Below are 17,276 nucleotides of genomic sequence, written 5' to 3'. Positions count from 1 at the left end.
TTGAAAACCTACAATAACATAACGCGGTTTATCAATTTGCGACAACGTTGTCACATTCCATATAAAAGAATTCGTTTGAGGAACCGCCGTATTTTCATGAAGGTCCCACGCTCTGAACGCCATACGCACATCTTTATTTTGATCTCTTATTTTAGCTAATTCCAATTCATATTCGGGTGCCACCTTGAGGTACGGAACAACCCACACGATGTCTGTTAATTCTATCTTAGATTTATGGTCGTAGCGCATATCGCGTTTACATCGCTATCAAAACGTCTCAACGCCAATTCCTGTCTGTTGTTTATGATTATTTTTTTATAGTCTTCAGCGAAACCCAACAGCATCGATAACGGTACGCATAAATTAAAATTACCATTTTCATCTAAATGGACTTTATTTTTTCCACTAATCCATCCCGCTATTTCGGCAGATGTCAACGTAGAATTTGTCATTGAAAGAGCGTTTTTCATAACCGTTGTCACGCCTACATTTCTCACCGAAGCTACTTCTTGCGCGTTAATAAGATATCGTATATCCTGGAATAAGAAGGCCACACCAAAATTAACTAATTCTGAAGTAGTTGATTTTTTTCCGTCTGCTCCGACGAGTTTACCGGAAACAATCAAATAACTTTCACCCGGAACGGTATACACGTCTGGTTGATTTATAGGGATTTTAATCTCCTTTTCGATTTTATTCGCTAAGGAATAGTGATTGTGAAATTGATTATATGTTAGGGACTCATCTGAACGCGCTATTTTATTAACTGTTAAATAATTCATCTCTATAGAGAAAGTTTAATTTTTTTTATTTCAATAACGTAATGGTGGTTTTAAGTTTCCTGTCGACGATTTCAAAACCTAAAGATTTTAATTTTTTAACGCTTTCTTCGGTCAATTTGTAACGTTTTTTAACATTAATTTCATCATCACTTTCAAATACTAGCGGCATGTCTATCTAAAATAACAAAATAAAAATCCAAATTACAATATTATATTCAGAAACTCCGATGGGTCCTTGATTCTTTCAATACTAACATCATGTTTACTCGTTCACCACGCAAATTCAATAAATTATCATTTTCATCGGTCAACGATATAACTAAATCGTAAATTGCTCTCACATCTACTGGTAGAAATTCAATATAGGGAGGATATTCTTCAATCATATCACCCGGATCTACACTCAGCGGAAACTCATATAAAATGCGGTCTTGATTTTCATTTCTATAACTGCCCGAAATAATGTTACATTTCACGCGTACTACATTCACGGAAGCGATATTTATTATTTCATCCGAAAGATGCGTCGCATTCGCTTTGAGAATTCTCGGCCCGTAGCCCAACAGCCTGCCGATACTGCAATCTGTATCCGAAAAGTCTATCCATACGGTGCTTTTAATTTCACACTGTAACGTGTTTGGGTTAGCTCGCAATGTGATGGTTTGATTAATTTTATTCATTTTATTCTGTATATAGTTACTGATATCTTCAATTTCGTAACTGCCCGTTGGTATTGTTATGTATTGCTTTTTTGTCAACACATAATTATTATTTTCATCTTTTTTGACATCCTTTTCCAAAGCGAAACAAAATTTATTATTTTTGTTTTCCTCGACGTTCGGGATAGTGTTGGCTGTCATCAACCATTTGAGACCCAATTCGTATTGGCCTTTTGAAAGATCGATCGGAGGAAAAAATGATTTTTTAATCATCGAACTGTTACCGTCAATCGATAATAGACACGACATATCTATTTAGAAAAAATAAAAAACAAAAAACGTATAATTTATTCGGATAAAAATTCTAAACATAATCGACCGCAAATCACATCATCATCGGTCTGATATCTATTGTAGTTGTACGTTACGTTAGAGTTTCTGAAATAATTCATCAGTTCTGGAGGCGGATGCGCATCGCCTATGCTATCAAAATAATCTACGTTTTTGTCGATTTTTCGGAAACAAACCCAATGCGTACCGCGGCCGTTTGAAGTGTCTAAATTCACTATCGAGCATTCATTTTTCCAAATCATTTTTGGTAAAGCATCCAACATAAAAACACCGCGAAAATGTGGAATTTTCAATTGTTTCGCATATTCAATCATTTCGTGATCGTACAAAGCGCGATTTGGTATTGAATCGATTAATTTTTTTTTTTCTTAACCATACCGCTGCCTTTTTTCAATCTCAATCGACCGCCAAATTTGGATTTAAGTTTCATCGCGTTAGTTACTGCGTAGGCGGCCGCTCTTTCAGTCAAACTGCTATCCGGCGCAACCACACGTTCCCACGCTCGTTCGACAAGCGCTTTATCGGCTTGAGATCTTGTTTTATTATCTGAATATTTCGAATAAGCTATATCGTGCAGTTTACACGCCTCATCTAATTTATTTATGCCTCTATCACCACGCTTCAATCTCTTATCCAAGTTGGTGCCCGGACCACAATAATTGTAACCTGGAATATGAGCTTCAAATGGCAATAAATCTACAGCCTTATTGATTACTGACCCGATTATACCGCGTCCGCCTTTTTTCTTGGAAATATTTTTCTTCTTCACCTTCATATCTCTATATATAAAAAATTATTTTTTCATTCAAATACATTATTTATCTTGACGAACCAAATTTATTCTTATGCCATCATTATTGTTTTTAAAAATCGCTTCCAAAATTTCCTTAATAGCCGTCTCTATCGCATCATCTATATATCTATCAACTTTTGTTTTAAGGTTGATGTTTTCTTCTTTTATAAATTGTATAGTATCCTTAGTAAGCGTTTGCATTTCATCTTCTATGTATTTTTTAATATCTTCATCATATGCATTTAATCTTTCCAAACCTATAAAGTTTTCATACAGATTGAATGTGTATTCATCAAACATACTTTTGGTTCGACCCAGATTCAACGCGTCCGCATTATCAATAGGATCGGACACGTTACACAACCTATGATTTTTTATATCATAATTTCCGTCTGTTGTGATGGGGAAACCCGACGACATTTGTTTGGTATGTTTCAAATTCACCGCATCCGAATCACCGATAGGATCGGACACGTTGCACAATCTATGGTGATTTATATCATAATTTCCATCACCAGTCAACGAAAAACCTTCCCCGGGAGGCCCTCGTTTTCCAGCTGTTCGACGTCCATTACGACCTAATCTTAATCGTGACATTTCTATATTTGCAAAAATAAAAATTAAAAACAAACAATCTATTCTTCAAATTCAACTTGTTTCAATTCTTTAATTATGGATATCAGTTCGTTAGAAACGCCCTTGTTTCCCGCGTCATATTCGCCTACAAGAGTATGCAATCTAGCTACCAGATCGTTTGGATCGTGCCAATATAAATAGACTAGATTATAATTGAGTTGCGCATGCAACAACCCGGTGCCGCTGAACGACGTTGATGGTGTTTTATATGGGGAAATTGATTTAACTGGTCTTTTTGAAGGGAACAGCTTTCTGATGACTTCATTGTATTTGAAAGATTTATTCGTTTTTACTGCGCCGGCATCCGTCAAGTGAGCACCGGTACGCTTCAACATTTCACCATAAGTTTGCATATCTACCGTGTGAACTTTTGTCAGATCTGGATTTTTGAACAACAACAGCTCTAGGACACCCGGTGTGGTCGAATATATCATCTCTCCCAAAAGGATTTTATCACCGGTAAATTCAATTTTAATATCACCTAATGTAGCCGTATCTGTGTTTTTATCATATTTTACACCATAAACATGATCCATTGATGCTTTTGGACCTATCTTCATCATTCGCATATACGATAAATAATCTTCTTGCGATTCAGAAAATGGAGTTTCTGGCATTATATATTGAACCTCAGATATCGGTATTGTTGATTGTTCAGATAACATGGTAGAAGAAGCTACATCATCATCTGACACTTCCAACAAACTCTGTTCGCACCTATCTTGGTGTCTTTTTGAATGAGCTAGCAATCTATCGCCCAATTCGCGACCTACTCTATCTATATCGGTTTCATCTTCATCTGAAATTTCCAAATCTTGTTCCAACAAACTCTTTTCACACTTATCTTGGTGTACTTTTAAATGACTTGTCAATCTGTCACCCAATTCGCGACCTACTCTGTCTATATGATTTTCTCCATCGGTAACTGGTGATTTTGGTTTATCTATTTTTGCTTTAATTTCTTTTATAGGATCTATTATCGGTTTAAAGCGTTTTTGAAATAAAGCATCTTCCTCAGCCAAACCCAACAGGAAAGCCGCATGTTTACGTTTAAAATCTTTATTCAATCTGTCAATTTCAATCATTTGTTTCTCCTTCTTATACATGTTTCTATATATATATAAAAATAAAATTCAAAACGATTGTTCTATTGGGGGAATCGATTGCTGTGTTCAACGTTGCGTTCGATGTACCGTTCAACGTTGCGTTCGATGTACCGTTCAACGTTGCGTTCAATCAACGATGATGAATTTATCGAATCCGTTTCTATAACGACCTTTATTTTTATCGCTCTCTTTATCAATAACTAGAAAACCGTAACGGTTCGCGTTCCAAACGTGATCACACATTGATTTAAAATCATCAAAAGACATGTCGACGTTTATGTGTTCATCGTAAATGTGTTGTAAATTTAAACCATCTAGTCTGAACAGAATTAGAAAATTACAATTGTCGCGTACGAGTTGTTTTGGTATTTTAGAATACGTTTGCGCTAGATAAAAACAATCAATTTTATTGTGACGGCCCCGTGCAAAATAAGCACCGATATTGTTTTGTTTTTCTTTGATTACATCATCAAAAACTATTATCGAATGTGGTTCGATCGCTTCCGGTTGCGGAACCTGATCGTTTGCAGTATATTCATAGTAACCCAATTCTGGATTCAACATCATCAAGTTTGATAACATTCTATAAATGGGTTGGTGAAGAGACTTGGAGAAAATATACAAATTCTGAAAGCGTACTCCGTTTTCTTGAATTAAAAGATTAAAGACGATATTTGTTTTACCACAATTCGATGGACCGCATACAATACATCTGATAGTGTTTGGTAAGAGTGAGCCGTGCCTACTTCGTTTTTTAAATCCATATCCCTTCATTCCGTTCATGATTGTGAACTTTGTTTTCTGTTGTACTTCCTTCATCATTACACTTTCTAAATTATGAAACGTTAAACAATTAAACTATACATTATTTGAACAAATATCAACTCTAATAATTTGGTTAAGATTAAAACTTTTCGCTAAATCTTTGTGAAATTCTTTTCTAAATGAGTCTATGTCATCATATAAATAACATTTATCTATTTGAGTGATAGTTTTATGCTGATCAGTATGAAAATCTATTTTTAAATGTATTGTTTCACATTCATTATCTAAATCATTACACAACGAGTCAATTATACACTTAATTTCATTTTCTACATCTGCTCGACTATAGTCATGTTGATCTACAAAGAAGGAATATGTAGATTTAACTGTTGAAGGTATATAATCATCATTATCCCTTACATAAACCATATATTCACCATCACTTTTCAAGTACCAATCTTCACCGACAATTTTATTATTACGAAGCTCCATCTCTATCTAAAACATATAAAAAACAAATCAGTCCTCAATAAACTATCGGTGTTATCATCTCATTCTAAAACATTGCTCAAATCTATCCATGAATTGAAACTCTTATCGAAACCTAACCATTTTACATAAGCTTTGTTGCCTTTTCGTTTGAGTATTTTCTCAATTTGATATACGTCTTTGTGTTTTGTTTTTTGCAATTCGTGTTGATAAAAACGACCTTTTAGAATTTCATTTCTCGAATCTATCAGCTGATAGGTTACTGGTCGAGATTCTGAGTGAACAGTGTGTATTTTGAATATTTCATTCGTCCAATTGGGCAAATAACCCTTGTCGAATATCTTTTTATGTTTGCTTATACGAACAGGATCGTCAACTTGAAATTTAATCTTTACAATATTCGGTTTCCTGTCGTATTTTTTATTTAAATTTGCGAGAACTTGCTGTTCATTTTTTTTACTCACATCTTTCGGTTTAAATTTTATAGCCGAATGCACCGTATTATTGTATTCATCCACGAGATTTTGCAACATATCAATCCATTTATAGTTTCCGTGTTCTGTAAATTTGGTAAACAATTTCGTCTTTAGCGTTCTATTAAAACGTTCAACTATGGCGGCTTTTTTATCTGAATATGTAGAATAGTGATTTATGTTGTACTGTTTCAAAAGGGCTTTAACTTGCGGATTATAAAATTCTTTCCCCTGATCTGTTTGAAAATGTTTCATCTTATGATTTGCAAATATCGGATGCAAAGCGACTGCGACTTCTACACCCGTCTTCTTCTTTAACGGTATAGCGTATGCAAACTTACTAAAACAATCGATAACCATCAACAAGTACTTGTAGCCGTTGTTTTGTCGTGAATAAGGTAACATTTCGACTATGTCTGCTTGGACTATGTCATTTAGACCTTTTAATTCCGTTTTTCTGGTTGGATAATTGCGTCTGGCCGACTTGTGCAGTTCTTTCGCCAAACTAGCCTTAATTGTCATATTGTTCTAAAATAGAAAAATAAACAAAATAGTAAAGTAATTTATTCTTTATTATAAGTTCTTAAAATGTTCATCATATATCTAATTATTTTTTGATATACTATCTAATTCTTTTTTAAACCATCAACAGTTTTACAGTTTACAGTTTTAATTGCAACTGAGTGTTGTCATCTTTATATCTGTTATAAACTCATTTCTATAATAAAACGAAAATTTTATCGCTAATAAAATATTGTTTTTAAATATTGTACTTTTTAATATAGATCAATAAAAATGTGTGATATTTTAGAAAAATTGAATAGTTTGAATTATTCCAATAATATTAAAAATATTAGTGAAATGATTGTCGATAAGCATTATAGAATTGAAAAAGTGGAATTTATAACCACGAAAAACGGTGAGTCGCTTATCGCGTCGATTGATGGATTTGGAAAAGTATTTTTACCACAAAGATTTAATATTCTTACCGAATCTGATTTGAATGAAATTAATAATTCTAAACAAATTTCTATTGTATATAAGGGTTTAAAGAAGATGAAGAATGGTCACAGTTTTCACGATGTTGAATTTAAACGCGATATTGATGTTACATATTAAATCATATATATTTTAGATATGTACTCGTTTTGTATGAAATGTAGATTTAGAACATTATCACATAATTGTGTTGTGGTAGAAAAAAATAAAATACGATCTACTTGTCGTATTTGTAACGAAACTAAGCTAACATATGTTAAAAAAAACTAATTAATTAGAGAAATTAATAATATTAATAGAATGGATGCGGACTATTTTTTTTTCTTTTTTATCATATATTCACCGATTTCTTTATGTCCATACGGAAGTGTATCTATAAGGTTTTCCAACACGAATCTTTTATCATCATATGGTGAGAGAGCTTTTTTACTCTGATCGATCGAGTATATTTGATGATTAAAACTACGTAATGATTTCGAAGTGGAATGTGAAATGTTTCTATTGAATAAACAATCTTTATAAATTTCATGATTTAAAACAATCAAATTACAATCTTTATCCACTATACGAGAACCTTTTTTAATTCCCTTGGCTGTTTTTTTTTGCTGAAAATTATGTGTTCCCCAAAGTAAAGAGTACATTTTAGCTCTTAACCCGACAAATTCATAGATTGGTTGCCCTTTCATTTCATCTTTTAAACGACCAATGTCGTATTTATCCACTGCGTAAACATTTTCATCTTGTTCATTCAAACGTTTATCATCCCAATCATGATCAAAATGTTCCTCTTTTGTTGGTATAATTGAGTATAATAACGAATCTGTATCTGTCATTAACAGTTTTATGTTTTCATGTCCGTATCTGGGTAAAAAGTGATTGTAATGATAATCATACATGATTAGTTTTGCCAGATCCGTTACTGTTAAACCTACATATATGGGTTTGTTTAAGTATACATTTTTTTTCAACATTGATAATCCAACCACACCGTTTCCGTAAATATAATAATGTTTAACTCTTGGACTGGCGTTTAATTTTTTAAATTTTGATTCGTCGTTGATCAATTGCATATCGATTCGTTTTCTTACATTTTCAATAGTTTTACCATATACACTGTTGATCAATAGCTTGTAAACTTTTTTTTCAATCAGATCTTTTGTGTCACACCACGCATTGAAATTTTTCTCAACATAATCTTTCAACCATGGAGATTGATTGAAACTAACGGCTCTGTGTATTTTTGTCAACACCATACCCTGTTGACGATACAGTTTTAACGTTCTGTAATGCAAAACGTATTTGTGTTTATCTTCCAAAGTACACAATAATTTTTTACACGCCACTCGTTTTACATCGGAGAGGAACGGAGAAATCATACTGTTGGGAATTGATTTTTTCTCTGGTGCGAGCGGATAATCTCTGTGCGTTTCATGCAAGTGTTTGGGATATATTAAATCAACTTCTAAAATATAACCGGTTTCCGAATCGTCTTTCACATCTTCCGTATTGAACAAATATTCGAGTTCGTTTTCATCACACCATCTGAAACCGTTTACAGGCAGCGGTTCCATCATACAGCGCCCGTAAAGAGATCGTACATCGTAATATTTAATGAATTTCTTTGGTTTATTATCATCATAATAGTCTTCTTGATTCGGATCGTTTGCCACAGCATAACGGTTGGGAATCATCGACACGCCACCGCGAATGCCTTTTTCAAAAAACAAATACATATCGGGATCTGTAACGAGTTCTAATTCCACTTTCGTTTCCTTGAGCGCTGCAAACCACGATAAATGTGGAGCAGATATATAATGACACGGATCCAAATTGTTTTTGTCAATCATTTTATTACGAAAACTCTCGAATACATCAGCCAACAACATCACATCGAGTTTCATATAGAAATCGTGATATTCACCGAGCGACTTAATTTTAAATTGATTCCAAACGTTTTGCGCGTGCATATAATCCGATTCGGAGATGTGTTCTCGCCGTAAATCATCATAAAACGCTTCGACGGGTGGAAGTTGTGTTTCATCGAAAACAGATGCTGATTTCATATAAGTATAGGGATAAACACCTTTTCGTTGAATTAACAGATTAAAAATAGCTCTAGCTTTAGTTTTACTTTCATCACAATTAGTATTTATATCGTTTCGAAATTGAGAGTATGTTGTTTTAAACATCTTTATTTGTTTGCAAGCAAATAAACTATGCACCAACTCATCTAAACTGTAAGACAGAAATTGATACGAATCGATAAACCGATATGATATTTTATTCTTGAGCGTTATAGATATCAGTTTTTCACTATTGTTTGCGAGACAAGAAATTTCAAATTTATCTTTCAATGCATCCATCGCCAATACGATGTGATGTGAATCGTATCCGCGTAAATTATGAAATACAATCGGAATAAATGTTACATGTTTACAATTTAAATTGCAACTTTCATGTGCAGGACCGATAAATTTACCATTTGTGTGAGAATGATGTCTTACACGATTTACATCCAGCACATCTCCGCATATAACACATATACTATCTTTTTCAAATCTTTCTTGATCTTTTTCACTCATATTATACTCTTTATTAGTTGATAATTCATTTTGGAAATACTCGTATTTACCACATAAATCATTGAGAAACTTTTCAACTACCTTATCATCATCTGTAGTAGCTCTGTATAATTTTGACTCTACAGCACAACCGTTTTCATCTATTATGACATAGCAATATCCACAAGGTTTATGAATATGTGTTTTTGATGTATTACTAGACCCTGGTTCAGGATTTTTTGGAATGATAAACGATTCAAAATCTGCATATATTACAAAAGGTACACGTAATGTTGCGGAATAGTCTTTAAACGATACTATATTACCTCGTCTACGTTTCTCTCCAACACCGATCCATTCGTTTGGCATTCTGATTCTCTGAACCTTTCCTTGTTTACAGTCTTCGATATGTATTGCAAGTCTTTTTTTAGCTTCTCTTTCACTAGTCCGAGATTTAAAACAATACAAACAATAGGGACAATATTCACATTTTCTAAAACTTTTATTATTACCACTCAACAACCTTGATAAACCGTTATGTCCGTTTGTCATATTTATTAGAGTATAATGTGAGAGATTTAATTTAATATCAGTTAATAACAACAACCAAACTATGATTTTTCGATTATTATTATTCACACGTTTTACATATACATTATTAGGATTAAATGATTCTTTATCATCATCATCATGTTTGATATCATAACACAAGACATTAACAGCAATATCTGGGTTTTGAGCTTCAAATTTATCAATATCTTTAACGCAAACAGGATAGTGTATTCCTTTCATATTTAAATGATTTTCAAATTTTTTATAGAACGAAACACGATAATAACGGTTACTGTTAGGAAATAGATGTGCAAGAATAGACCATAAGAAACATTTTTGATCATCATTCTGTACATTTATTACAGCGTGTTTCTTAAATAAAGCTTTCGGTATTGGAAAATATGTACTGTTACCACCGTAAAGCGGATCGAATTCCGATACTGAAAGATCCAATCTTAATATTTTATTCATAACCCAACCGCTTCCCATCTGAATAAATCTTTCAAAAGATTCGTTAATTTTTTCATAAGCTTTTAAATACTGTTCATTCAAATCGGTTGGATTTTCGAGTACGTTTAAGGCAAATCGAGTGCTGCTGTGTAAGTTAACTTCACAGAAATCACATTTATCAGCTACGCATCTCTGTAACTCAACACCAACAACAATATAGTATTTAATATTATTTCCTTTGTATTTTTTAACTTGTAATCGTATAGCGTTAAATACCCTATCTTTCATATGCATTAAAAATTCATAAATATCTACAAGATTTTTATCGCTAACATTCCACGATTGTTTTATCAGAGATTCACCTAATGCTTTTTTTGTATCTGGAATTTCAATACAAAACATCAATTCAGAAACGGCTATTTTATGTCGCATATTAAAATATTGTTCAAATAAATTTTTAAAGGCCGTATTAATAGATGATTCATTTTCTACAAAAAGTTTTATTTTTTCCAATTTGAATGATTTATAAAGAGTTTTTCCATAAGAAGTGAATAAAGGTTTATTAAATTCGCAAATTAATTGTATGGTAAATGGATAAGGAGTGTACTTTTTATGTAAACGTTCAATATCATCTTTAATATTATCTATAAATGTAATTAAATCATTCTTGTCAGACAGATTTTTATAACAAAATACTACTTTATTGGGGTCAGATAGGTTGGAATTATTTGATAAATTAACTCGTTCGAATTTCATGTTCGCTTATTATAATAGAAATAATTTTAATAATCATATTTCATTGATGTTAGCATTCACTGTATGTATATATAGACATACAAAAAATCTGACCTTCACATTGAAAATTGCGCTGATAGATAACTTTATTTTATTTAATTTTGTATTTTATTTTATGTAATTTTTACTAAACGAAATAAATTTATCAAATTAATTAATGTTGATAAAAATTAAAATTGCAAACTCTACCCACAGTCAGGACGACGGCTCTCTCCGGGCTGTGGCTCGTCTAAAAAAATATAAATATATTTATGCTTTAGACGATATAAGGATGGCCGAACCGTTCGACGATCACCTATGGTCAACAGCTGCCATAGGGACGCTCTTTGTCTGTCTACTGAATTCGGCCGATTTAAAGGTCGGGAAAAAGCCACTCTATATATGCATCTATACAAACCAAGCGATATATGTTATTGATGTTAGCATTCACTCTATGTATATATAGCCATGTAAAAGATTGGGATTCCCCATGACGTCATAGATCTGACTTTCACATTGAAAACTGCCTTGATAGATAATCTTATTTATTAACATTAAAAATAAATAATCAAAATTGTATAAGTAAAGCGCATTTAGTATAAATCATTCTTTAATGTAGTCGTATAATTTTGTTTCAATATTCTGGGTTGATTATTTAATGTAATGTAAATCGTTCTTTAATGTATTCAATATATTCATGAAAAAATGTTCTCGATAACTGGTTATTTAATGTATTATAAAATCGTTCTTTAATGTATCGCGAAAACGACGTTCAGGTTCTGCTTGAAAAGGAGTGGGGGGAGTTCAAGCAGAACCTGCACAAAACATACTACTCTTGGGAACTCTTCATTTGAGACATAAGGGACACAAAAGACTGAGACCCGGCCCCTGGCAGGGGGATGAAGGTTTCGGCATTGCTGGATCTGGAGTCTCCTCGCTGGGGGTTAGAGGCAGGCATAAAGTAAAAGATCCAACCGGTGGGCCGACCTGCTTTGCCGGATGTTAAATCCGTGGAATGGTCCGTTAGAGTTAAAAGACACTCCCTTTGACTGCGTTATGCTTTACTGTGGGTACGACTTTTCGGAGGGGGTATAAAAAGATAAACAAAAGAAAAAAAATTAGCATGAAAAGTAATTTTTTATTTATAACTTTCTGATATTGCACACATAATAGAATAAAATTTGGTTAAAAGTAGTAAAAAAGAAACTTTTTAGCTTTGTTCTACTTCAATTGTTTGAAGACGAATTTTGAAAATGAAATAAAATTTTATATATCAGCAGAAATGTGATCCCGAAGAAAAGTTGCAGCTTTGTTCTACTTCAATTGTTTGAAGACGAATTTTGAAAATGAAATAAAATTTTATATATCAGCAGAAATGTGATCCCGAAGAAAAGTTGCAGTTTATCTTCTTTTCTTCTACATCGTTACAAAGAATACCATTTTTTTAAATAAATTAAAATTTTTTACGTAATTTTTTCGGTTTTTATTTTAAACTTAATTAATAAAACGATATTTCTAAAAATTGGCTTAATTTTTATCCCATTTCACATTTGTATTTAATCGTTTTTTTTTTATATTTCTACTTTGTTTTCAGCATTAGAGGGCTAGACTGAGAATAAAAGTTAAAAACGCTTCAAACTCTTCGGAAAAGATATAAAATAATACTACTAATATATTATGTTCGATCAATGATTTAACTAGTTTAACAAAGGTATTAAAGAAGATATAAAATTGAGATAATATGCTACACTGCAGAAGTTTTTCCGATTATAATAAAAACTGATTGTAATTAGTTTCAGTCTATAACTTGTAAGATAAAATAAATAAACCCTACAATGAAATCTTTATTTTTTCAGTTAAAGGTTTGACAGCAAGGTTTTTCATTTCTATTATAAAAATAATAATAATAATAAAAAAAATCTTTTTTATACTAAAATTGAGATATTAAAAGAGTTTTAATAAAGTATCTGTAAATAACATTTCAACCGTTAAATATTGAAAAATAAAATTTAGAAAATGTTCCTATGAGAAAACGATCTTTTTCGGAAGATATGAGGCCACCATACCTCGTATCACCTATTCGGGGTACCTCTAAAAATTTAAATTAAAAGTTTAGATTGTGACATATAAGTTTTAAATGAAATTGTAAAAAAATAAGTTGTAAAAATTTTGGACGTGGACAATTCAAGCCAAAATGGCAGCCATTTAATATTTTTCATAGATAATTTCAAAGTTGGTCTACAATACCCTAAATGTAGTGGTGTCATACAAAAAAATGGATTTTTTTGAGGTAGAAGTATTTACTAATTTGACTGAATAGTTATTTCAAAGATTGTAGTATACTTTTGAAATTAGCTGTGTGTAACATTAAAAGACCGACTAATGGTTAAGATTGTCGTATTCCAAAGCTTTTTAAATTACAAATTTTGTTTTTAATACGCCTTAAAAAGCTGTGCTACAACCGTACCCTTTTCAGCTAATAATTTTTAGTATTCTGTGATGTCTTCTTTGAAGATAAAATATAGATCTCAGATAAATATAGAAAAAGAACTCAGAATGCCTATTTCTAATATTAAACCATCCTTCGAAAAACTTGGTTCTGAAAGACAGGGCCAAGGGAGTCACTAATCATTATTAAACTTGCTTTTAATGTAGTAGTGATAAGTTAATTATTAAACATATTGTGTAGTACTGATATAATCCTATTAAGTGTATTATATCGGTGTAAATGTGTATTTTTTTATTTATTATGTCGGAATGTATTTTGTTCTGCTTTCCTTTCTCACGCACCCCATTTAGTGTTATCACGCTCCCTTATGAAGGCGCGCCTCACAGGTTGAAAAACACTGACATAGAACAAAATTCTAGCAACGCCAATTCATCAAAATTAAAACTATAAGTAGGAGTACTGTGTCAATTTATTAATCGTTATGGGAAGTGTCTGGTGATGTGTAGTTGTGGTGCCAACGCAGCACCGTAGAGCCTGGGCATATAAATGAGCAGAGCAGATTAATCGTGCTCTGGCTGACCATCTACTGCTACAGACAACACAAATATCTTTATTATTGCCACGGTATTCGACGAAGACCATCGTATGACAGTGATAGAAACTGAAAATGAAAACGGAACACAAAGATTGCATTACACCATATTTTAAAGGAAAATTTGCACAAAAAAATATCGCAGCACGATGGATATTACAACATCTGAACGAGCAGCAAACTGTAACGCGTCTCAAAATTGCATGAGAATTGCTTAAACGTTATGAAAGGAAAGACAAATAGTTTCTGAATCGAATAATTACAATTAATGAAAATGGATATGTAATTTCCAACCCGAACTGAAATCATAAAGCGATATTTGGATGAGTCAATATGAAACCAAAGAAATTTATCGCATTCAGTCAAACGTGAAGAAAAATAATGATTTTCGCTTACGATAAAGAGGGTGTGAATATTAATGGAAACAAAGTAGAACTTGTAGAAAAATTTAAATATCTCGGAGAGATCATTACTTGTAATTGTAACGAAAAACAAAATCGGACTGAAAGACTTAATAAATTATTTAAAGTGCTACAAGTAACCAAAAATACTTACAACAAAAAATCGCTCTCGATTAACACTAAAATTAGACATTACAAAACTGTGGTTAAACCAGTAATTACTTACGCGAGCGAGACTTTAGATTAAATCAGAAAAATAGGACTGAACCTTTGCTTAAAGTTGAACGCAGGATTCTTAGAACCTGCGAAAATCAATACAGATTATCGCCTAATAAATTTCTGTACGAAAACTTGGAATCCTTAATCGATACTATGAAAAAGAAGCGAATTTCTTTCTGCGCACACTTGTTAAGATTACCGCAGGATAGGATTACTAACAGAATTATCGATCGATTTTGGTCTTTAAAAAATCCGCCATTATGGATCAAAAAAATTAAAGAAGACGTGCAAGAATTAAATTTGACTAACGAAAATTTACTTAATAAATCCGAAAAATTAAAATTTTTTATTAAAGATCCGAATACCGACTTTAAAGTAAGAACTTTTAATTATACAAAAAGGGTTTATTCAGAAGAGGATCGTAAAGCAAGATCATTAAGAATGACTAAATATTGGGAGAAAGTAAAAGCTAAGAACTTAAAGGCCAAAAGATCGGCAAAAAAGACTTGAATTATTCTGACTAAAGTGGTCCTTTGCGGCCTTAAAATTAAAAAAGTAAAAAAAAAAAATAGAAAAGAGGGTGTTATTCCTACAGACAAAATGGCAAATAGTGTTAATGTGATTGCTACTTATTACAGAAACTTCATTCGGAAGGTTTTGCGATCTAAATTTCCGAAACTGCGTCCAGAAAAAATCGACATTAGTATGTCAATTCTGTCACGTACAATATGTTGATATTTTCATCGATTACGCTTTGGAAATGCTTCTCCATCCAGCATAGAACATTGATTTGAATGTGTCGGACTTCAATCTCTTTTCAAAGCTAAAAAAAAATCCACCCTCAGAAATTCTTTTTAGCAGATTGAAAGAATTATTATCAGCTGGTGGGATCTATGAAATTAATCATCTCAACAAAGATGGTCTTTGTAAGGAATTCAAAGGCTGCCAGACCGTTGGTGAGCGTGTATTACACTGGTGGTGGGAAGGAGATTATATTAAAGGGTTATAAACTTGATTTGGTGAACAAATAAATTTTGTTTTATTCCTGATGAACTGTGCATTATTTGTGAGACAATCTCGTAAAACAAATTAAACAAGATATAGCGTTGAAATTACATATCTAAAGATCATTTGTGGCATCTTAGCTGTTTAGTTTAGATTTTTCTCACGCATAATATGTTTTATTTCCTGGGGTATTTTTTGATATTCGATATTATTTTTCTTTCAAAATTTGGAAAATGTTAAAAAATATTTCAATATTAAAAATAAAAACAATAAATTGTATTCTAAATACAACGATTAATAGCGAATAACAACGTCCGATTGTTGTTGATAAATTTAGAAATCCTGACAATTTATTTATTTATTTCAAAACTTTTATTTTAAAGCTTTAACAATAAAACCAGAAAATTTTATTATTTGAATGAATTTCAAATTAAGTTGGAAAACAAAATAAGCATTAACATAAAGATAAAAGACAAGACAGGATTTTCATAGAGAAATTCCACACCCTCGTTTATTATCCACCCATTCCTTCTTAATTCTATAGAAATTGAACATGTAAAACGAATATTTTCTTTATACGACTATGAACTTTTTATATGGTAGTTACGAACATTAAATGTTCTTTGTTTAATGTTCAGTAGTTGGCAATTCTGTTTGATGATGGCCTAACGTTTACATCAGCGCTTCTCAACTAAGGTTATAAACATTGCCAAGTTTGTATTGCAAATTAATTATATTTAACTCGTTTAAGACTATAAAATTTAGCTATAAAATATAATATACATACTCCATTGTTATAATAGTTGAACTGGGAAACTGTTCTATGTCATCAGTTACAAATTAGGGATTTATGAAATAATTATTCCATTATTTACATTCTTGTCATTTTATAATATTAGCTATATTTCAACCATAATTCAGTCTATTTTTCTTTTGCACATTTACGGTTATTAAAACTGGATTTTTATTGTGTCTGCTAACTTTTATTATATGTTTTCTTTTATATAAAGTAGAAAATTATTTAATATTTTCTACATATTACTTTTATTACATATAAATAATTTGTTTTAATGCGAATCCTTTATTACAATATTGTTTTAGAATCTTCTAGCAGAAACGTACAATATTACTTTTGAATTAAGTGCAACTTACACTTTATTAATTATAAACTAGGAAAAAAAGGGCCCGCCGCCTAAATGTTACACGGTTTATGTTTCATT

General features: G+C 31.8%; 2 protein-coding genes across 2 annotated transcripts in view; both read right to left on the bottom strand.

The window, feature by feature from the left end:
* Window positions 1-17,276, bottom strand: part of LOC142329503 (cyclic nucleotide-gated cation channel subunit A-like) — a 448,759-nt gene that overhangs the window by 138,041 nt on the left and 293,442 nt on the right. The window lies entirely within an intron of this gene.
* LOC142329098 (uncharacterized) lies at window positions 6,566-11,048 on the bottom strand. Its single transcript, XM_075373433.1, has 4 exons — window positions 10,222-11,048; window positions 9,533-10,056; window positions 7,397-9,283; window positions 6,566-6,582 (listed from the first exon to the last, which is right to left on the bottom strand). The coding sequence occupies exons 1-4, from the start codon at window positions 11,046-11,048 to the stop codon at window positions 6,566-6,568; spliced, it is 3,255 nt and encodes a 1,084-aa protein (XP_075229548.1).

This window comes from Lycorma delicatula, chromosome 8, assembly GCF_047948215.1.
Source record: "Lycorma delicatula isolate Av1 chromosome 8, ASM4794821v1, whole genome shotgun sequence".
NCBI lineage: Eukaryota > Metazoa > Arthropoda > Insecta > Hemiptera > Fulgoridae > Lycorma > Lycorma delicatula.
The sequence above is the reverse complement of the archived record's forward strand: the minus strand, read 5'-3'. Positions and strand labels throughout refer to the sequence as shown.